Raw genomic sequence first — 24,422 nt, 5'->3', positions numbered from 1 at the left:
GTGGCGACAATGACACGAGTACTACCTTTGCTTGAATTATCCTTGTCGGCGCTTGACCTCGTACTGACGCCATCTGCGCCTCCGGCCGGGCGTCCTGCACTGTCCGTGCACTTGGTATCTGCAAAAATATGAAGACGGAAATTTAACAATTACATATATTTAGTACAGGACAACTTGCATACTTAGCAATCTGCAGTAATTTTAAATTGAAATGTATGTATATATATATATATATATATACGTTAGAAAGGTTCCCAAACTCTGTCCACCTTAAGAGACTGTTATGAGCCGTCCACCTTAAGAGACTGTTATGAGCCGTCCACCTTAAAGGCCTACTGAAATGAATGTTTTTTATTTAAACGGGGATAGCAGATCTATTCTATGTGTCATACTTGATCATTTCGCGATATTGCCATATTTTTGCTGAAAGGATTTAGTATAGAACAACGACGATAAAGATTGCAACTTTTGGTATCTGATAAAAAAAAGGCTTGCCCCTACCGGAAGTAGCGTGACGTAGTCAGTTGAACATATACGCAAAGTTCCCTATTGTTTACAATGATGGCCGCATGAAGTGAGAGAGATTCGGACCGAGAAAGCGACAATTTCCCCATTAATTTGAGCGAGGATGAAAGATTTGTGGATGAGTAAAGTGCAAGTGAAGGACTAGTGGGGAGTTGAAGCTATTCAGATAGGGAAGATGCTGTGAGAGCCGGGGGTGACCTGATATTCAGCTGGGAATGACTACAACAGTAAATAAACACAAGACATATATATACTCTATTAGCCACAACACAACCAGGCTTATATTTAATATGCCACAAATTAATCCTGCATAAAAACACCTGCGTGTTTGTTACGCTAGCTCCTAGCTCCTCTGCTAGCTCCTAGCTCCATAGAACACGCCAATACAATTCAAACACCTGATCAACACACACAATCACTCAGCCCAAAAGACCGTTCACCTAACCCAAGGTTCATAAAGCTTATATATTTTTAAAAAGTTACGTACGTGACGTGCACATACGGTCAAGCTATCAAATGTTTAGCAGCCAAGGCTGCATACTCACGGTACCTGATATTCAGCTGGGAATGACTACAACAGTAAATAAACACAAGACATATATATACTCTATTAGCCACAACACAACCAGGCTTATATTTAATATGCCACAAATTAATCCTGCATAAAAACACCTGCGTGTTTGTTATGCTAGCTCCTAGCTCCTATGCTAGCTCCTAGCTCCATAGAACACGCCAATACAATTCAAACACCTGATCAACACACACAATCACTCAGCCCAAAAGACCGTTCACCTAACCCAAGGTTCATAAAGCTTATATATTTTAAAAAAGTTACGTACATACGCAAAAAAAAGTTGCGCACATACGGTCAAGCGATCAAATGTTTAGAAGCCAAAGCTGCATACTCACAGTAGCACGTCTGCGTCTTTGTCATCCAAATCAAAGTAATCCTGGTAAGAGTCTGTGTTGTCCCAGTTCTCTACAGGCGTCTGTGTATCGAAGTCAAAAGTCCTCCTGGTTAGAGTCTCTGTTATCCGAGTTCTTCCATCTTGACTACATCTTTCGGGAATGTAAACAAAGAAGCGCCGGCTGTGTACTGTTGTTGCTGACTACGTTCGAAAAATACGTCCATTTCGCACCGACAACTTTCTTCTTTGCTTGCTCAGCTTCCTTCTCCATAATGCAATGAACATGATTGCAACAGATTCACGAACACAGATGTCCAGAATACTGTGGAATTATGAAATGAAAACAGAGCTTTTTCGTATTGGCTTCAATGTGGAAGGCATACCCGTGTTCGCCGGGCTACGTCACGCGCATACGTCATCCTCAGAGGCGTTTCGAACCGGAAGTTTAGCGGCAAATTTAAAATGTCACTTTATAAGTTAACCCGGCCGTATTGGCATGTGTTATAATGTTAAGATTTCATCATTGATATATAAACTATCAGACTGCGTGGTCGGTAGTAGTGGGTTTCAGTAGGCCTTTAAGAGTGCAAGGTATTGTGGCGTGCTCATTCATTCTACCCACAACAGAGCACAGAGCGGTGAATGCACGTCATTTACATTTGCTGCCTGTATATATATGAAACCTATAATATTGTACAGCACTGCGGTGCCGGGTGCGTCATTGACGAACGTAAGTTCATTATATAGTTAAGAATTCTAATGTACACGTACAATTGCCTGTTTGACTTTTCTGCATTTGTTTGTTTCCGACGCTAGTTGAAAGTAATCCATTACTTACTTGCGCGCAGTGTGCCTTGTTTACAGCGTCTAGACAATGTAATTCATGTAACAGTTCTTTATCTCTTTAAAGAGAGCATTTGCGGACATTTGTGCCTTGTACATGGAGGCAAGCACCTTATTCTGCACGGCAGGTCACAAGTACCACGTTTACGTGCCTTCTGTAGCGTGCAGTGACACCTTGTGGTCTAGTTAAGACATTTAAGTTCAGTTAAATGTTGGGATGATGTTATTTGAGTGTTTGGTTTGATGCTATCCTGCAGTGTGTATGGCAGGGCTTACTGTTTACTGGTGAAGCTAATGTTTACTAAATGCTAATTATTACCGGTATATGCTATATTGTGTATCCATGATATATTATTGCATTAAGGTGATATGTGCTATTACTGGTATTCTATACTAATTGTTTATGATGTTCTTATCTGTTTACTACAGAACCACCTATACTAGCCAGTGTTGTACCATTCAACTAATCCATGCCTGTCAACCTGCCTACAAAACAAGTAAACTGCCCTATGCCAAACGAACTGTCCTGTCCATTGTGCCCTGACCGACGCCCCGGGGGCGAATGAGACTACCTTTATAGAACCATACAGTCCTTTTATAACTCTCCACAACATTGTGGTCCTTCGAGCCGGATAGCTTCATTTACCCCTGGACAGTATGGACTTCGAAGGATTAGGAGGACGGCCTAGGCGTCAAACACGCCCACCAACCCGCTTTGATGATTACCAGCTCAGCAACATCAGGCAAAGACACAGGCACGGGCATGAAGAAGAATGGTTATCTCACGAGAAGGAGGGTGCAGCCATGTCAACCCCCCCATACTCTACCCCCGCTCCCTACTCCCATCAGCTTAGGCGAGATGCTGCTTGTCATGAAGAGGACCCGTACGAACCAGAGTGGCAGAGGTACAGGTCAGACACCCAGCTAGCCCACCTACAGCATGCAGAGAGAGAGACAAGGGAGGAGTTGACCCGAGAACCAACCCCAATCCATCATTCACCTCAGGAACTCTCTCTAAGAGATGAAGTCAGTCAAATACTGAGAAAAAGCGCCATACTACAGCAGTCACAGCTGACCGTGCAAGCGGATGTGGCTGCATTAGGTCAAGTTCATAACGAAATTAGAAGACTGACTAACACAGTAATCATCCTTCAGCAAGGTACACCACGACCCACCAGTCAACTCAACCCCCATTCTGTATATACCGAGGATGAAGAGGATTGGCCTGAACCCCCTCCACCATGGCCAGACACAGCGGCCCTGGAACATCCGCCAGGTCAACCAGTCATGGACCGACTAGATCAGATGATGGTTGAGCTACAGCTGATAAGGAGCCAGACCTTGTCAGCTAGCCACCGCAAGGTGTCACCAGCGAAGGTTGGCAATAAACCACAGTACCTTCAAACCCGACAGCTAAGTAGCGAGCCTTGTCCCCCCTACATGGCTCACACCTACACCAGTCCTACACGCTCTCCAGAGGAACCTACCTACATGGCACGCTATCCACCGCAACAGTTGCCACACCACTTCCAGCGTGCTGTTCAGCCCCCACACCAGAGACCTGCGTATCACACCACTACATCAACAATGCTGCAACACCAACCACCGGCTCAGGCTCCTCCCACCAGAGCTATGCCCCACGTTGCAGACTATGCACCCCAGCAGCTGCTGAACCAGTACCAGCCACACTACGCACAAGTACAGTATCTCCCCCGTGTAACTCCCTCCTATGCAACCACTTATACGTCTAGCCAGCCTGGGTACATGCCAGTGTCCACACAAGCAGCCCCGTGGATGCAGAGACAGGGCCAGCAAACCCCTCCTCCACCACGCTATGAATCAGCAGCTGCTGAACATAGAGGCCCACGCCCGACCATACCAAACTTCAGTCACTACGACCCATGTGAGTTTGCCCGTTTGAAAATAGCCCTGGAGAACCTCCTGCCTACAGAAGGGACTGAAATGTTCAAGTACCAGATTCTGGTAGACCATCTGAGGCTTGAAGAGGCAAAATTGATAGCAGATGCCTATCTCAACTCCCCCACGCCCTACACTGACACCATGTCGGCCCTCAATGAGAAATTCGGCCAGCCCCACCAGTAAGCCCTCAGGAAGATAGCGAGTGTGCTAGACTCACCTGATGTTCACCGTGGAGACACCGCAGCCTTTGGGCGGTTTGCTCTCCATGTTCAGTCCTTGGTTGGCCTACTTAAGTCGTTGGGCACTGACGGTGAAGTGGAGCTTCGCTGTGGATCTCACGTGGTGAGACTGTTAAGCAAACTACCCGCAGAGCAACGGGCAGACTTCCGTCGGACCACCTTTAAGAACCCCGGGACTGTTCCCACCCTGTGCGATCTAGCCCAGTGGCTCCAGCACGAATCCTGGTGTCAGGATTTCGACAGACAGACACTCATAAGAGAAAAGGAAAACCAAGTGTCCCGGTATGAGGGTCGCCAGGGACGGCGACCTGTTACCGTCCTCCATGGATCAAAGGACTCTGAAGAAAATGATGGACATACTAGAGCCTCAGAGGGAAAGAAGGGGAGAGCTAAGCCCTATTGCCCTTTCTGCGAGAGCGATGAACACTTCCTCAGCCAGTGTACAGAAGTCACAAAGCTAAACAAAGAAACTCTCACTGAGTGGATAAAGGCCAACAAAAGGTGTTGGCGCTGTGCACGGCCTCACCAAGCCGCTCAGTGTGACTTAAAGAAGACCTGTGGCCTATGCCAAGGGAAACATCTGCAGGTCCTTCACGACGTAAATGATCGACCACCAAGACCGACAAGCAAGGAGGAGAGCTGCCTGGTGAGCTCCGCCACTGAGGTTCTGTACGTCGACCGTCCTTCAGTCCACACTAGGGTCTTACTGAAGGTCGTCAGAGTGCTTCTTCGTCACGGAAATCGCACTATAACCACCTACGCCATCTTGGATGACGGGTCCGAAAGGACCATGCTCCTGCCAGCAGCTGCCCGAGAACTTTGCCTACAAGGCACACCTGAGGACCTGCCCCTGAGAACCATTAGACAGGAGGTCCAGACCCTCCGTGGCTCTGCGGTATCCTTCCACATCTCTCCTGCTGCTGAGCCAAAGACCAGCTTCCTAGTCTCCAGAGCCTTCACCTCAGGTCGCCTCGGCCTAGGCGAACAGTCATACCCGATGGACCGACTCCAGAAGAGGTACGCCCACCTGGTCGGTTTACCAATTGAGCTCTTCCACAGTGCCAGACCCCTAGTACTCATCGGCTCCGACCACCCACACCTGATCACCGCTATCGAGCCAATCCGACTGGGCCTGCCAGGTGGGCCTGCTGCCGTCCGGACCAGGCTAGGCTGGACTCTTCAGGGCCCAGCAAGATTCTCCCAGCAGCCCCTACACTCACAGCAGTGCCTAGTGACATCAGTTCACCCTCCAGCTTCAGAACTATTCAAGCACGTCGAAAGGCTTTGGCAGCTCGACACCCTTCCATATAAAAGTGAGAAGATTGTAACCAGGTCGAGACAAGATCAAGCAGCAGTAGCCCTGCTAGAAGAGAAGACCACCCGCGTGGAGGTAGCAGGAGTCTTACGCTACGCCACCCCCCTGCTGCGCAGGCGAGACATGCCTCTCCTTCATGCCCCCAAAGAAGCCGTCATGCCGAGTCTGCCGAGCACAGAACGGCGGCTAGCTAAAGACTCAGAACGTGCCAAGGCTTACAGCGCAGAGATCCAGAAGCTGGTGGATGCAGGCTATATATATATATATATATATATATATATATATATATATATATATATATATATATATATATATATATATATATATATATACCCTGCCTTCCACCCGATTGTAGCTGAGATAGGCTCCAGCGCCCCTCAGTGGTAGAAAATGGATGGATGGATATACATATACATATATATATATATATATGTATATATATATATGCCTAATATATATATATATTAGGCAGCACGGTGGAAGAGGGGTTAGTGCATCTGCCTCACAATACGAAGGTCCTGAGTAGTCGTGAGTTCAATCCCGGCCTCGGGATCTTTCTGTGTTGAGTTTGCATGTTCTCCCCGTGACTGCGTGGGTTCCCTCCGGGTACTCCGGCTTCCTCCCACCTCCAAAGACATGCACCTGGGGATAGGTTGATTGGCAACACTAAATTGGCCCTAGTGTGTGAATGTGAGTGTGAATGTTGTCTGTCTATCTGTGTTGGCCCTGCGATGAGGTGGCGACTTGTCCAGGGTGTACCCCGCCTTCCGCCCGATTGCAGCTGAGATAGGCTCCAGCGCCCCCCGCGACCCCGAAGGGAATAAGCGGTAGAAAATGGATGGATGGATTTATATATTAAGGGTGTAACGGTACGTGTATTTGTATTAAACCGTTTCGGTATGGGGGGTTCGGTTCGGAGGTGTACCGAACAAGTTTCCACACGGACATATTAAGTAGCGCACCGCACGTTGTGTAAACAATGCACACTGAGGCACAACACACGGCATGCTAGCAACGACCGGGCTACTACAACATGCAAAATCATTGCAGTTCCGGACGCCGAGATGAGCAGTCGCATTTTCTTTCGCTCCCGTTTGGGAATCCAAACAATTGCTCGGATGATACCACACTTCCTCCTTTTTCTACTGTGGATCATGGATTTGTATTTTAAACCACCACGGATACAATACCCTTTAAAAAATGAGAGTTGTGAACGCGAAAAGGACGACCACTGTGATTTCTACCTCCTCTGTAATTCATCTGCTAAGCACCTGGGTTTCGGAGGTAATGTGATCCACTCGTGCCTTACAGCGGATCGGAACAGAAGAAATAAGCCCCTGACTGGAAGGATAGACCGAAGATCAACAATTTCACTATTACCGTATTTTTCGGAGTATAAGTCGCTCCGGAGTATAAGTCGCACCGGCCGAAAATGCATAATAAAGAAGGAAAAAAACATATATATAAGTCGCACTGGACTATAAGTCGCATTTTTTGGGTAAATTTATTTGATAAAACCCAACACCAAGAATAGACATTTGAAAGGCAATTTAAAATAAATAAAGAATAGTCAACAAAAGGCTGAATAAGTGTACGTTATATGACGCATAAATAACCAACTGAGAACGTGCCTGGTATGTTAACGTAACATATTATGGTAAGAGTCATTCAAATAACTATAACATATAGAACATGCGATACGTTTACCAAACAATCTGTCACTCCTAATCGCTAAATCCGATGAAATCTTATACGTCAAGTCTCTTACGTGAATGAACTAAATAATATTATTTGATATTTTACGGTAATGTGTTAATAATTTCACACATAAGTCGCTCCTGAGTATAAGTCGCACTCCTGGCCAAACTATGAAAAAAAACTGCGACTTATAGTCCGAAAAATACGGTACTTCTACTCTCAGGCAAGCTATCCAAGTAGCATGTAGTTGTATGACTTGAATAACCCGAATAACTTTGCACGACTACTTTCGCGTGGTTACTAATGAAAGGCTAATTGAACACGGCAGCTCGGATAGCGTTGTTAGTTTTCAACACCTTTTGGCGGCATTTGATGACTTTGCGGGAGTGAGAGAACACATCCTGGTTATCATAATGAATAACATTTACTTTACTAACACAACTTTTGCGTTTACATTTGATAATAGATGACTTACCTCGCATCCGGACGTCCCTCAAATCAAATTTTGGAGTTGGAGGCAGTCCTACAGTTGGAAGAAGTTTTGGACGCGTCAGTTCCCTAAACATTTCATCTGCAAACACAGGAAGGCATTGTTTAGTATTTCACAGATGCAGCTGCTTAACAGAAATGACTGCACCCTACTTTTCAAACCCAAACCAAGGAAAAAGCAATTGTTTTAAACACATCGATTAAATAAAATTAACAAAACCATTGCCCTCGTCTATTAAACATGTTTTAAAGCCTTCATCGTCACTAGCTGCATTTTCATTACCTCTAGAAATGCGTGAAACCTAAATATGCAATAAGAGACTGGTAATGAAAACAGCCATATTTCGAAAAACCTCTCAAATATTGCTAAAAATTTTTGTGCTCTCATGATGTGGGTTTTGAGACGATTCTATATTGAAGTGTTTAGCAAAAGCATAATGGAAACACTATTTGCGCATTTAGAGGTCACTTAAACATCGAACTGGCGTGGCATTGATGCAGGAAAACTAATGCAGACGGGGCGTCTTGTCTCGCTTCCGATCGGTCGGCCGGGAAGAGTGAGGCAGCACCGTGCCACCTCGGAGGTCCCTTCCCGGCAATAGAGGCCGACTCGCAGGCTTGAGGAGACCCACATACCCAAACAGTAATGCCAAGGGGGGTGTAAGTATGTTGTCTTTTAGCGATCATCCACTGCCTTTGCCTTCCATTGACATCACAGCAACAGCTGTGGCTGCAATATCTTCCTCAGAGTGGAATCTCGTGGGATGAGATTTTACGAGAATTACACCTCATGACGCAAAACTACTTACTGTAAATGCATCTTTCCAATTTCAGTTAAACGAGGAGAACATTTTGTACTACACAATGTCAGGAGAAAAAGATATTCAAATTAAAAGCAGACAACACCAAAGTTCACCAATATGTTCAAAAGGAAAGTAAAAGTAAATAACAACAAAGTTGGTTAGGATCTATTCCTTGAATAAATGAAGTGCAAACCCAGTTGGGTGGCCTTATCGTAGCATCCAATCTGTTTCAATTACTCGATGGTCACTGTTAGAGCTTCATCGATGGTGAAGGTGGACACCAGCTCGTTGGTAACCTCCATGTGGCTGTTGTTCTCCACCTTGGTGTCCTACACCCTCTTGTCCCCAGGGTGGGGAAGTGTTCCTGAGCCCATGTGGTGATATCCTTTACACTCTGATGTCGCTTGTTGATGCAGTACAGCCTGAGGGATCGAAGGTCACGGGCTTAGCTGCTTACGTGCAGTGATTTCTCCAGATTCTCTGAACCTTTTGATGATATTACGGACCGTTGATGGTGAAATCCCTAAATTCCTTGCAATAGCGGGTTGAGAAAGGGTTTTCTTAAACTGTTCAACAATTTGCTCACGCATTTGTTGACAAAGTGGTGACCCTCGCCCCATCCTTGTTTGTGAATGACTGAGCATTTCATGGAAACTGCTTTTATACCCAATCATGGCACCCACCTGTTCCCAATTTGCCTGTTCACCTGTGGGATGTTCCAAATAAGTGTTTGATGAGCATTCCTCAACTTTATCAGAATTTATTGCCACATTTCCCAACTTCTTTGTCATGTGCTGCTGGCATCAAATTCTAAAGTTAATGATTATTTGCAAAAAAAAAGAAAAAGTATCAGTTTGAACATCAAATATGTTGTCTTTGTAGCATATTCAACTGACCCCCGGACTGTTGAACAACTTAAGCTGTACATCAAGCAATATAGGGAAAGAATTCCACCTGAGAAGCTTAAAAAATGTGTCTCCTCAGTTCCCAAACGTTTACTGAGTGTTGTTAAAAGGAAAGGCCATGTAACAGTGGTGAACATGCCCTTTCCCAACTACTTTGGCACGTGTTGCAGCCATGAAATTCTAAGTTAATTATTATTTGCAAAAAAAAAATAAAGTTTATGAGTTTGAACATCAAATATCTTGTCTTTGTAGTGCATTCAATTGGATATGAGTTGAAAAGGATTTGCAAATCATTGTATTCCGTTTATATTTACATCTAACACAATTTCCCAACTCATATGGAAACGGGGTTTGTATTTTCCACCTCATTAAATAAAATATATTGTCAGGCACCGAGTTATATCCATAAATGTTAGCAACTATAAAGTTAGTTTTCTGAATCTCAAAAACCTGACAAATATAATGGTCATTTTTATCATAGTCACTATGATGCAATAAAACCCCTGTAATATTGTTTTTGAGTGGTCCAACTCCACCAGAACGCTGTGATGCATGAGAGCAATATATCTCATTACCCCATTGAGATCTCCAAAACTTTACATCATCATTCATACTGTGTGTCTACTGTAAAAAACAAACATCTGTTTTACATTGTTTAAGAAATAAATATAAAGCTTTGCACTTCAAGTTCTGCCTTAACCCCCTGGCGTTGAGAGAAACTATAGATAAAGACAAGGTTAAACAAAAATGAATTAGAATTAGAAAATGCTTTGAGTTAGAAACAAAGCAACTGGAAGCTGCGGGAACAACATCATATTAATATTCAGAAAAGGGCAAAAAACTGGCTCGTGCGTAAATTGTAACTCCAACCAACCATCCATCCATCCTCTTTTAACAAAATAAAGTCAAGAGGAAGTTAATGTCTGAAAGGTGTATCTTCAGACTGGAAGAGGGATTTATTTTTTCTCGATAAATGCTCGACCGCCTACAAAGTAGGCAATTTTCCCTGCCTTGCGAACTTCATCCACCAGTGGCCATAACTTCATTCTTGCTTCTTTGTCGACTTTACAAAGATCCTCGGCGAAGCGCAGCTCGTTGCCTCGAAGGTAAGAGGAATTATTTGCAGCGGCCCAGACTGCAGCTCTGTGCGCCCGGGAGGAAAACTGCAGTAAAACACACCTGTTACCTTTCGGCTTCTTCACTCCAACGTGGTGCACGGTGTCGATAACATTCGGGAGCCTTTCAGCATCAGACGGCAGCAGAGCCTGGCAAACTCGAATAACCTCTTCACGTACATCTCTGTCCTCCACACGCTCGGCCACACCGTGCAGTCTCAGGTTCCATCGTCTTGAATATCTCTCAATCTCGGTGATGCGTTCTTGAAGTACATTAATTAGCTTCTTGTCCCCCTCCACAGCCAGTTCCAGTCCAGAAACTCTCCCCATAATCTCACTTACTTGTTTGCAAACTAGTTCCACTTTAACATTTCCGCTGGCAATTTGAATGGCTTTGGCCTGGATCAACTTTTTCAGCTCCTCCGAGCGGGCGTTCAGCTCGTCTGAACGGGCGTTCAGCTCTTCTGAGCGGGCGTTAATTAACACGGATAGCGTATTGCCCTTTTCATCTTTACCTTTCTCCGGTGTTACTGACAGGGAAGGAAAAACTTCTTCATTCATGAGATGCATTTTCATGCTGTCCCCACCGATGATATAGTCATGGCAGTTCTCAAATAGCAGGTTTGAAGCTCCGGTTGTAGCGTTATCGGCCATTTTCCTCGCCACACCTTTCCTTTTCGAGCCAGAAGACGTCGGCATAGTTCAAAGGAGCAGCCGTCAAAGTCCCGCCAAATGAAACACAAAATGAACTAAATACTATAGGAAACCATTAAGTTTATTTTCAATCATACACGAGCCATTTTCACAGGATTATATTCTTTTTTAGATGCTGCTCCCGCAAGTAAGACCGTTCACGGCGCCATCCTGGATCTCCTCACCTTAAGTTTGCCATTGTTCAACCTCGCGCGACTGACACGTGACGTAAATGTAAGGGCGGGAACAACTGACGTAACCAGGAAGTGTCCCGAAGGCAAGAGGGCTCCCGCCAGGATCCATACCTCGTCGACTGCATGGGCTGGCTCCTTGGAAGGATGCAGCCGCCGAATTGAGACACCGCTATCGAGTGGGAACTGTCAATAATAAACCAAAATAATAAGAAAAAAAACAAGTTTCAGCTAAAAGTGAGCTCCAGTTAAATTGAACTTAAAGTTACATCGAAATTATACACGGTATCTTTGCACCTGGTTGATGAGGAAACAAGGTTGGTGATCAAATGTGTGATGTAAATGTATTTTTTGTCGTGTATTACTGAATGTACAATTTACTACTACGATTTGTTGCCCACCAGAGGGTGCTGTCTCGCTGTGTTAAAATGTATTTTTAGCCAGGAATGCAATCTTTACAAGGTTTAATGCAGAGGTTGGCAGCCCAAAACGTTGCAAGAGCCATATTGGACCACAAGTAAATGGTAAATGGGTTGTATAGCGCTTGTATAACGTTTTTCTACCTTCAAGGTACTCAAAGCGCTTTGACACTATTTCCACATTCACACACACATTCACACACTGATGGCGGGAGCTGCCATGCAAGACCATAACCACGACCCATCAGGAGCAAGGGTGAAGTGTCTTGCTCAAGGACACAACGGATGTGACGAGGTTGGTAGAAGGTGGTGATTGAACCAGGAACCCTCAGGTTGCTGGCACAGCCACTCTGCCAACTGCGCCACACCGTCCCCGTATACAAAATACAAAAAACAAATCTGTCTGGAGCCGCAAAAAATGAGCCGTATGTAAGTCTTATAATGAAGGCAACCCATGACGTAAGTGTCTATATTAGCTATAATAGCCTACTATCAAAATGACTATGTGTCGCAGGCGGAAATGTTGAAATTTAATATTTATTCTATACATTTTTACGACATTAGAAACCATTTGTAAATCAGAGGCTACTCAGAAGGTGAGATAATTCCTGGAAATTACTGGCTTTTAATGGCCAAAGGTATAGATGTGTGTGTCCAAGTTCAAGGAAACGACCGGCTGTCTTCTTTTAATAGATTTAGTACAATTTTTGGCAAGCTAGGTAATGTTTGCTGTGGTCTGGAACAACACGGCACACAAACAACCATCAGAAATGCAGCCAATATTACATACAGATAATGTGTCATGAGTCATGCAAAACTAAATTATATACAAAGAGGATAAAAGTAAAGGATCATAAATGAGCTCAAATATACTTACAAATGAGGCATAATGATGCAATATGTACATACAGCTAGAGCTGTATCTATCAAATATTTTAGTAATCGAGTATGCTATCGAATATCCCGATCGATTAATCGAGTAATCAAATCAATCATATTTTTGCTTAATTAAGGTTTAATTATACATGTTAAGATGTGCCCTCAATTATTGTGTTTGGCCTAATTGTCTTTTATTGCCTAAACGCCTGTTTTCATTATTTAAGGCTGACACGCACAGCTAAAATGCGTCCGTGGTTGATTGTGCCGATTTGTGTGTGCTAATAAAAACAGGTGCGCTCACAGCCCTATGTGCTGTGTGGTGTGACCGCATTTTGTCTCTCGTGCGTTTTTGATGATTATTATATGGTGCCGTTTAAACGTTAGTTTCGCCACCCAAATCCGCTGAGCCATTTTCAACCTGCCAACAATACATAAACAATATAAAAAGACAAACCATTTCATAATGAAAACAACAGTTTAAAATTTTAAGAATGCGAATGCAATACAGTTAATTTCATTCATTGCATGCAAAATAGTAATCAATGTCCATTTTGCCATCATGAAATGTTTGAGATGAAAACTAATATATATAAAATTAGTTCAAAATTAATATTCCCTGAGAAAGTTAAAATTAAATGTATTCTTAGTATAAAAAATAAAACAATATGAACAGTTTTCATTATATCAAACATAAAAAGTGGATTAGGTAGTGCCTTTAAAGGCCTACTGAAATGATTTTTTTTTATTTAAACGGGGATAGCAGATCCATTCTATGTGTCATACTTGATCATTTCGCGATATTGCCATATTTTTGCTGAAAGGATTTAGTATAGAACAACGACGATAAAGTTCGCAACTTTTGGTCTCTGATTAAAAAAAAGCCTTGCCCCTACCGGAAGTAGCGTGACGACACCGGAGGAAGGAATGCTCATATTTCCCTATTGTTTACACCAGCAGCGAGAGAGATTCGGACCGAGAAAGCGACGATTACCCCATTAATTTGAGCGAGGATGAAAGATTCGTGGATGAGGAATGTTAGAGTGAAGGACTAGAATGCAGTGCAAGACATATCTTTTTTCGCTCTGACCGTAACTTAGGTACAAGCTGGCTCATTGGATTCCACACTCTCTCCTTTTTCTATTGTGGATCACGGATTTGTATTTTAAACCACCTCGGATACTATATCCTCTTGAAAATGAGAGTCGAGAACGCGAAATGGACATTCACAGTGACTTTTATCTCCACGACAATACATCGGCGAAGCTCTTTAGCTACTGGGCTAACGTGGTAGCATTGGGCTCAAATGCAGATAGAAACAAAATAAATAAATCCCTGACTGGAAGGATAGACAGAAGATCAACAATACTATCAAACCATGTACATGTAACTACACGGTTAATAATTCCCAGCCTGGCAAAGCTTAACAATGCTGTTGCTAATGACGCCATTGAAGCTAACTTAGCAACGGGACCTCACAGAGCTATGATAAAAACATTAGCGCTCCACCTACGCCAGCCAGCCCTCATCTGCTCATCAACACCCGTGCTCACCTGCGTTCCAGCGATCGACAGAAGGACGAAGGACTTCACCCGATCATCCACGCGGTTGGTGGCTAGCGTCGGATAGCGCGTCTGCTATCCAAGTAAGTCCTCCTGGTTGTGTTGCTACAACCAGCCGCTAATACACCGATCCCACCTACAACTTTCTTCTTTGCAGTCTTCATTGTTAATTAAACAAATTGCAAAAGATTCACCAACACAGATGTCCAGAATACTGTGGAATTTTGAAATGAAAACAGAGCTTTTTTGTATTGTATTCAATGGGGTACCAATACTTCCGTATCAATTGTTGACATCACGCGCATACGTCATCATATCTAGACGTTTTCAACCGGAAGTGTGGCGGGAAATTTAAAATTGCACTTTATAAGTTAACCCGGCCGTATTGTCATGTGTTGCAATGTTAAGATTTCATCATTGATATATAAACTATCAGACTGCGTGGTCGGTAGTAGTGGGTTTCAGTAGGCCTTTAAAGCACCGTTTGCAGCACTTGCATTTGAAATGTGCAACTTCATATTCAGAACCATTATGGCTGACAGGAACTTGGCACACAAGTGCTATCACTGTGAACAAGGACTTGGCACTCTTACATTCTAAAGAGACTATAGTGGGTAGGGTTGGGTATCGTTTGAATTCGAACGATTCCGATTCTTTGTTTCGATTCCGATTCCTGACGATTCTCGATTCTAATTCTTTTAAGAGGCAGGGTCAAAAAAAAGTTTAGGATATTTTAAATGAGCTAGCTAACCTAAATACAGTCTTTCTGAATGAAATAGTCTGACATTCTCCATCAATTTTAATTCTATTAACTTTTTATGAACTTTACTATAAATTCCTCACAGGGCTGTTTTCAACTAGAATATAAATATCAAATCTATGAACTTGAATATAAATATTATAAATACATTTTCACAGGGGTATACTTTCCTCAAGAGAGCTTTATTTTTGAAAACCTCATGAAAACACATTTACACATAAGTGTATGATGCTGCAGGAAACCTCATGAAAACACATTTACACACACAAGTGTATGATGCTGCAGGTACTTAAACATGTTACCGTGCTCCCACTGATGGGCTAACCTGGTGCAGAAAAGCAAATAAACAATAAGAAACAACTTGCAAAACCCAGTCCAGATTGAGTTTGAGTTTGAGTTTATTTCGAACATGCAAGCATACAACATGATACATCACAATTTCCAGTTTCTCTTTTCAACATGTTCGAAAAGGAGTAGGAAGAAGCAGAGCTTATTTAATCCTACCCCTTTTCTTTTACATAACAGTTGCTAAACTTTTTTGTTCACTTCCTGTTCTCAATTTATTCACAATGTACTCCATAAGTAATCACAATAAAAATAAATAGATAAATAATAATTGGTGAAGTAAGTTACATTTCATATGATGAGATAAGTAAGATTATTTTGAGAGTGAAAGAATGGATGAATCAAATAAATTTAGAATGTTTATCATGGTTCTTCTTCTTTGTACTTTGTAAACACTTTAAGTTTGAAGAGTTTCTTGAAGTGGATCATATTAGTACATTGTTTGATTGCTTTGCTTAATCCATTCCATAATTTAATTCCACATACTGATATACTGAAGGTCTTAAGTGTTGTACGTGCGTACAAATGTTTTAAATTACATTTTTCTTTAAGAATATACTTCTCCTCTTTTTTTGAGAAGAATTGTTGTATATTCTTGGGTAGCAGGTTATAGTTTGCTTTGTGTATAATTTTAGCTGTTTGCAAATTCACTATGTCGTGGAATTTCAGTATCTTTGATTCAATAAATAAAGGATTTGTATGTTCTCTATATCCAACATTATGTATTATTCTAACTGATCTTTTTTGTAACACCGTTAATGAATGAAGTGTACTTTTGTAATTATTTCCCCATATTTCTACACAGTAATTCAGATATGGTAACACTAGTGAGCAGTAGGTACAGTATAAAATCAGAGACAGTTCTTGTTTAGGAAAATGACCATATCCGCCTTCTCAGGCAGGATGCGTGAGCGTTCTGGACAGATAGTGTCTCCTGCTGTGGAAAATACACATTCGCTGGGTGTGGAAGAAGCTTGAACGCATAAATAGGAGAAAGCGAGATCTGACAGCAGGAGGAGGACGGTCGGCGCAGCGCGTCGAAGACGGGACATGTATATATTTGTACTTCATGAACTCGGAGGTGCTTCATCATGTTCAACGTGCACCCTCCTAAGCACGAAACAGTCCTGTCGCACGTGTTATATTTTGCCGATATTTCATTTTTTTAAGTAAAATAAAGCCACACTTTCGACCGCCGACGCCCGCTATCCATGCTCGACTGGCTCGCTCGGCTACATAGGCTCTACTGTGCTAACACTTCCGGCGGTGGGCGCTTCTTCGTTGGTGTTCAGCGGCTTCTTCTTCCGGTCGGCGGACTTATTCTTTTTTTCCGGTCGGCGGACTGGGTATCGAAACTAGGAATCGAAATTTAAACTTTTGAACGATTCCGGGAGAATCGGAAAGTTAGTCCCGGTTCCAATCGATACTCGATACTCGATACCCAACCCTAATAGTGGGTGCAAGTGCAAGCTATCCAAGTAGCATGTGGTTGCATGACGTGAATAAACCGAATAACTTTGCACGACTGCTTTCGCGTGGTTACTAATGAAAGGCTAATTGAACACGGCAGCTCGGATAGCGTTGTTAGTTTTCAACACCCTTTGGCGGCATTTGATGACTTTGCGGGAGTGAGAGAACACATCCTGGTTATCATAATGAATAACATTTACTTTACGAACACAACTTTTGCGTTCACATTTGATAATAGATGACTTACCTTGCCTCCGGAAGTCCCTCAAATCGGATTTTGGAAATGGACGTCTCAGTTCCATAACCCTTTTTTCATCTGCAAACACAGGAAGGCATTGTTTAGTATTTCACAGATGCAGCTACTTAACAGAAATGACTGTGCCCTACTTTTCAAACCCAAACCAAGGAAAAAGCAATTGTTTTAAACACATCGATTAAATAAAACTTAACAAAACCATTGGCCTCGTCTATTAAACATGTTTTAAAGCCTTCGTCGTCACTAGCTGCATTTTCCTTAGCCCTAGAAATGCGCGAAACCTAAATATGCAATAAGAAACTGGTAATGAAAACAGCCTTATTTCGAAAAACCTCTCAAATATCGCTAAAACATTTTTGGGCTCTCATGATGTGGGTTTTGAGACGATTCTATATTGAAGTGTTTAGCAAAAGCACAATGGAAACACTATTTGCGCATTTAGAGGTCACTTAAACATCAAACCGGCGTGGCGTTGATGCAGGAAAACTAATGCAGACGGGGTGTCTTGTCTCGCTTCCGATCGGTCGGCCGGGAAGAGTGAGGCAGCACCGTGCCACCTCGCAGGTCAATTCCCGGCAATAGAGGCCGACTCGCAGGCTTGGAGAGACCCCCAAGTCCGAAATTGTGCCGAGGGGGCCGTAAGCCTCCGATCGGTCGGCCGAGGGGGGCGAGGCGGCACCACCGAACCGAGCAGTCTCGGGTTTCCTTTCCCAACAACCGACCAGCAGGCTTGAAGAGACCCACATACCCAAACAGTAATGCCAAGGGGGGTGTAAGTATGTTGTCTTTTAGCGATCATCCACTGCCTTCCCTTCTACTGACATCACAGCGACAGCCGTGGCTGAAATATCTTCCTCAAAGTGGAGTCTCGCGGGATGACATTTTACGAGAATTACGCCTCATGACGCAAAACTACTTACAGTACTTACAGTAAATGCATATTTCCAATTTCAGTTAAACGAGGAGAACATTTTATACAACACAATGTCAGGAGAAAAAGATATTCAAATTAAAAGCAGACAACACCAAAGTTCACCAATATGTTCAAAAGGAAAGTAAAAGTAAATAACAGCAAAGTTGGTTAGGATCTATTCCTTGAATAAATGAAGTACAAACCCATGTGGGTGGCCAAATCGAGCATTCCAATCCGTTTAAATTGCTGGAAGGTCACTGTTGAAGGTTCATCGATGGTGAAGGTGGACATCAGCTTTTTGGTGACCTCCATGTGGTTGTTGTTCGCCACTTTGGTGTACAACACCCTCTTGTCCCCAGGGTGGTCTGCAAGAAACAGGCGGATTTTCTCAAAGTCATCCTTGATGTTCATCTCTTAGCACTACTTGTGGTTGGCGGAGAAGAAGGTGGAGTCAGTGAACAGCGTCTGTGGAACAAATAGCGACATATCGTAATTATGTCATAGTTAATTAGCGCTGTACTCCTCTGGAGAGTCCTTTGCTGCTTGAAGAATCGATGGCGCCCCTGCTGGTAAAGAGACATGCGGCGGCCTTGCAGGAGGAAGAGCTGGAGCTGGAGAGAGCTATGCGTCCCTAGCTGCACAACTACTAGTCCTAGCCCCCCCAGGAAGTGAATTCCAGACACTGTCACTGGTTTGAGGGAGGAGCGTTTGACCCACGACCTCAGTGGTAGCAGAAGTCCATAGTGAGTGGGCTCTGGGAGACCGGGATGCTGCAGCAGGAAGAGCCTGAGCTTGTGTCTCTAAAAACGGGGTGAGTGAGGTGGGCAGAGCTTCAGACTTAGGGGGCGAAGCTTGAGTCTTACACGGTGGAGCTTAAATGTGGGGAGGCATAGACTGGTTTGCTGCCTTAGCCCTTAAAAAATGTTCTGATAATCCATAATCAAATAATTTAATGTCTTTTATAGGAGGCTCACAGAATGCGTCTGTAACACAAGTGTTTGAAAATGAAGCTTTTCTGTCTGCTGCACTGGTCAGAGAAAAAGGGTCTTCATCAGAGCACGCCTGTCGCGTGACTACATCTGATCGCGCGTGTGGCGTGATGTCATCAACGTGCTTAGTGTCCTGGCTAACAGTCCAAGAGGTGAAATGTTTGGTAAAATAAGCAATGGGATTACCAAACATAGGCAGCGAGGAAGAAACAGTTGTTTGGGACGTGTTTCGATCCGGTGGTGGAACTTGAGGAGTTGGCGCGTCTTGCTGGCGAGTCGAAGCCTTTATGGACGGCTTCAGCCTTCGTCAACGTGCACGAGACAGCGATGCGACAATGTCTTCGGGCCAAACGGAGTGAATGGGGACCAGCCCACCCTCAGGACCCCACATCAGACTCTCGTTCTCCTCGGGAAAATAGCGGAGGGTTTCCGCCTCCATCGCTTTTAGTACCAGCCAAATCCCTTCATCCAATACCTTCAATGCACCCTACCAAGAAGTCCTGGGCATCTGCGGGGAAACTTGATGCTGGCAGTCTTCTGTTGCATCTGGCTCGCATGCTTACACTAGTCGTTTCCCCAAGATATAGCCACATCAGAAACCTGTTTATCACCAGTTGAGCCCCTGCCCAGCATTTAGGGCCCTGTTATGCAAAACCAACTTTTCTTACCTATTGGTACCTCTTTTTGGGATCTGCATAAGTCCCAAAAATTTCAAAAAATCAAACCATGGCGTTATTGCAACGTTATTTATAAAACAATTTTGACTTCCTTCATACTTCTTTCAAAGGATTTGTTCGGAATTCAACGCATTTGTCATTTACCACTGGTTACATCAGTGGGTGCCCAGCAGGCACAAGACATTGTTACAACATTGATTATACATGCATGTCCTTTGAAACTGACTTTGAAACATCCATACATCCATTTTCCACCGATTGGTGCAAAATAATTGTACTTGTGAATTGAGACAACGTTGTTGTCCAACGTTGGATGCACGTTGTTGGTTGGAATATGACCAAATTTCAATGGTCAAATCAACATCAGAACCCAACATTGATTAAATGGAGCCACGTAAATAAGACCGCTCACAAAACGGGACAGCTTTGCAGCAACTAATCGTCTCCACAAGTCTATCTTTGCCAAGCCTATCACCGGGCTAAGTCGGTCTTTCTGTGGCCAATCATGTAACCGGGTCCAAATGCCTATCCAAGGTCCAGCTCCATCTACTGGCTGCCCAATCATAGTGTGTATGCGCACCTTTTTGGCCCGCCCCCCCAGTGCGATCATTTGTAAATTGAGCTGTTTGCATTTCTCGTTCCGGCAATGCGGCAACACTTTGTAGCTTAAAGTCCTTATATGAATTTCTCTATTAATAATTTCTCAAGTTATTACGTTGTGATCCAAAACAATATTGCCAATGCATAGTTGTATATTTGTCCATTCAAATGTGTTCTAAATCACACTGTGAAAGATTCTCCAGCATTGGTTGATTTTCAAACATGCACAACTCTCACATTTCTCAGCTGATTCCACCATCCACACCGTCCACTCACCTTGGACAATAAAACTACCATTTGACTTACATCAAAACAAATTCCAAAGTCCTATTTTCACCTCTTCCTGGAAAGTTTTCACAGTCCACATTTGTCAACCGTTTCTGACCATTCCACCTTCAAAACATTTCTCTTCGTTAGGACAACCAATGTTTTCTTTTTTTTGGTACAAATTCCCGGTTTTCCCGAAATTCCAGTAATCTGAAAAACTCATTCTCAATAAAAACTGTTACTATGTCAACATTTTTCAACCGATTCCAAAAAATCCAAAACCAACCCATTCATATCATTTAGGACAATTGTGCTAGTATCAATACTTTCAAAGATTCACGGTTTTCCCGAAATCCCAAATTTCCAGGAAATTCCCATTCAAATTAATTGGCGTATTCACAGTTCTACAATGCCCTAAATTCTCAAAATTGTGCGCCCTTTTTAAAAATATTTTTTGCGCTCCTTGATAAGCGGGTGTAACAGGTTGTGTTTGATTCCACTTGTTCCAAAATTGTTGATGTAGCACCCCCGCGCCCCAGGCAGGTGCTATAATTAATAGGTGGCACTACTAAATTGTGCACCATTTTTAAACCCGATTCCGACCTTTCAACCATCCACCCACACTACTATTACCATATATGGAACGCAAATTCTCGGTTTTCCGGGAATTTCCTGGACAGTATTGAAATCACCTCCTACCACTATCTAAGTATTTGGAAATTTGGCGAGCCAGTGTAGAATTCTAATCCACCTCATTAAATAAAATGATATTGTCAGGCACCGAGTTATATCCATAAATGTTAGCAACTATAGAGTTAGTTTTCTGAATCTGAAAAACCTGACAAATATAATGGCCATTTTTATCATAGTCACTATGATGCAATAAAACCCCTGTAATATTGTTTTTGAGTGTGCCAACTCCACCAGAACGCTGTGATGCATGAGAGCAATATATCTCATTACCCCATTGAGATCTCCAAAACTTTACATCATCATTCATACTGTGTGTCTACTGTAAAAAACAAAAACCTGTTTTACATTGTTTAAGAAATAAAAATAAAGCTTTGCGCTTCAAGTTCTGCCTTAGCCCCCTGGCGTTGAGAAACTATAGATAAAGACAAGGTTAAACAAAAATGAATTAGAATTAGAAAATGCTTTGAGTTAGAAACAAAGCAACTAGAAGCTGCGGAAATAACATCATATTAATATTCAGAAAAGGGCAAAAAACTGGCTCGTGCGTAAGTTGTAACTCCAACCAACCATCCATCCATCCTCTTTTAACGAAATAAAGTCAAGAGGAAGTTAAAGGCCTACTGAAATGAAATGTTTTCATTTAAACGGGGATAGCAGATCCATTCTATGTGTCATACTTGATCATTTTGCGATATTGCCATATTTTTGCTGAAAGGATTTAGTATAGAACAACGTCGATAAAGTTCGCAACTTTTGGTCTCTGATAAAAAAAAACCTTGCCCCTACTGGAAGTAGCGTGACGTTGTCAGTTGTTCACTCCCTCATATTTTCCTATTGTTTTCAACGCAGCTAGAGCTATTCGGACCATTACCCTATTAATTTGAGCGAGGATGAAAGATTCGTGGACGAGGAACGTTAGAGTGACGGACTAGAATGCAGTGAAATACTTTTTTTTTCCGCTCTGACCGTAACTTAGGTACAAGCTGGCTCATTGGATTCCACACTCTCTCCTTTTTCTATTGTGGATCACGGATTTGTATTTTAAACCACCTCGGATACTATATCCTCTTGAAAATGAGAGTCGAGAACGCGAAATGGACATTCAGTGCCTTTTATCTCCACGACAATACATCGGCGAAACGCTTTAGCTACGAGCTAACGTGATAGCATTGTGCTTTAACTGCATATAGAAACAAAAAAAATAAACCCCTGACTGGAAGGATAGATAGAAAATCAACAATACTATTAAACCGTGGACATGTAAATACACGGTTAATGCTTTCCAGGCTGGCGAAGGTTAACAATGCTGTGCTAACGACGCCATTGAAGCCTACTTAGCAACCGGACCTCACAGAGCTATGCTAAAAACATTAGCTCTCCACCTACGCCAGCCAGCCTTCATCTGCTCATCAACACCCGTGCTCACCTGCGTTCCAGCGATCGACGGAAGGACGAAGGACTTCACCCGATGCGTTTGGCGGCCCGGAGACGTAGGAAGTCAAGGTGAGGTCGCCGGCTAGCGCGTCTGCTCTCCAACAAAGTCCTCCGGTTGTGTTGCTGTAGTCCGCTGCTAATACACCGATCCCACCTACAACTTTCTTCTTTGCAGCCTTCATTGTTCATTAAACAAATTGCAAAATATGTCCAGAATTCTGTGGAATTACGAAATGAAAACAGAGCTTTTTGTATAGGATTCTACGGGGTACCATAACTTCCGTTTAACTGACTACGTCACGCGCATACGTCATCATACCGCAACGTTTCAGCCGGATATTTCCCGGGAACTTTAAAATTGCACTTTATAAGTTAACCCGGCCGTATTGGCATGTGTTGCAATGTTAAGATTTCATCATTGATATATAAACTATCAGACTGCGTGGTCGGTAGTAGTGGGTTTCAGTAGGCCTTTAATGTCTGAAAGGTGTATCTTCAGACTGGAAGATACACCTTTTTCTCAATAAATGCTCGACCGCCTACAAAGTAGGCAATTTTCCCTGCCTTGTGAGCTTCATCCACCAGTGGCCATAACTTCATTTTTGCTTCTCTGTCGACTTTACAGAGATCCTCTGCGAAGCGCAGCCCGTTGCCTCGCAGGTAAGAGGAATTATTTGCAGCGGCCCAGACTGCAGCTCTGTGCGCCCGGGAGGAAAACTGCAGTAAAACACACCTTTTACCTTTTAATTTTCCTGAGGGAACTCTCCTGAAGGAATCAATAAAGTACTATCTATCTATCTATCTATCTATCTTTCGGCTTCTTCACTCCAACGCGCACGGTGTCGATAACATTCGGGAGCCGTTCAGCATCAGACGGCAGCAGAGCCTGGCAAACTCAGATAACTACTTCACGTACATCTCGGCCACACCGTGCAGTCTCAGGTTCCATCGTCTTGAATATCTCTCAATCTCGGTGATGCGTTCTTGAAGTACATTGATTAGCTTCTTGTCCCCCTCCACAGCCAGTTCCAGCCCAGAAACTCTCCCCATAATCTTGCTTACTTGTCTGCAAACTTGTTCCACTTTAACATTTCTGTTGGCAATTTGAATGGCTTTGGCCTGGATCAACTTCTTCAGCTCCTCCGAGCGGGCGTTCAGCTCTTCTGAGTGGGCGTTAATTAACACGGATAGCGTAGCAACAATGTCGCTAGGGATGATGCTCGAAACCGGTTTTCCTGGTTGTTTGATAAGAAAAGAACCGAGTCCTCGGACTCGAATCCCTTTTTGAGAACCGGTACCCGTTATCAAGACCACTATAGTAAAGAAAAAGAGTTGGTTCTTTATTCGAATCCCTAGGAACGACTCCCGTCCCGACAAGAAATGCCCCGTGAGACATCACAAGAAATTACGTCACGTAGCTCAGTCATTTGTCACGTTGGGGTGCAGCGTGCTGCGGTTCGTTCCCGGGACGCAAAACTGACGGCTCCGGTCGAAAGCGTGCAGGTAGGAGATGATTT

General features: G+C 43.3%; 1 protein-coding gene across 2 annotated transcripts in view; it reads right to left on the bottom strand.

Moving 5' to 3' along the window:
- The window catches only part of LOC133660476 (uncharacterized), a 57,417-nt gene that overhangs the window by 12,976 nt on the left and 20,019 nt on the right, over positions 1–24,422 (bottom strand). For both annotated transcript variants that reach the window (XM_062064002.1, XM_062064003.1), the window contains 4 exons: positions 18,449–18,610; positions 17,324–17,392; positions 7,924–8,019; positions 26–118 (listed from right to left, as the gene is read on the bottom strand). In XM_062064002.1, the coding sequence (XP_061919986.1) occupies positions 26–118; positions 7,924–8,019; positions 17,324–17,392; positions 18,449–18,610 (420 nt within the window). The remainder of the gene's footprint in view (positions 1–25; positions 119–7,923; positions 8,020–17,323; positions 17,393–18,448; positions 18,611–24,422) is intronic.

This window comes from Entelurus aequoreus, linkage group LG11 (genome assembly GCF_033978785.1).
Source record: "Entelurus aequoreus isolate RoL-2023_Sb linkage group LG11, RoL_Eaeq_v1.1, whole genome shotgun sequence".
NCBI classification, from domain to species: Eukaryota; Metazoa; Chordata; class Actinopteri; order Syngnathiformes; family Syngnathidae; genus Entelurus; species Entelurus aequoreus.
This window is presented reverse-complemented; position numbering and strand designations above follow the sequence as displayed.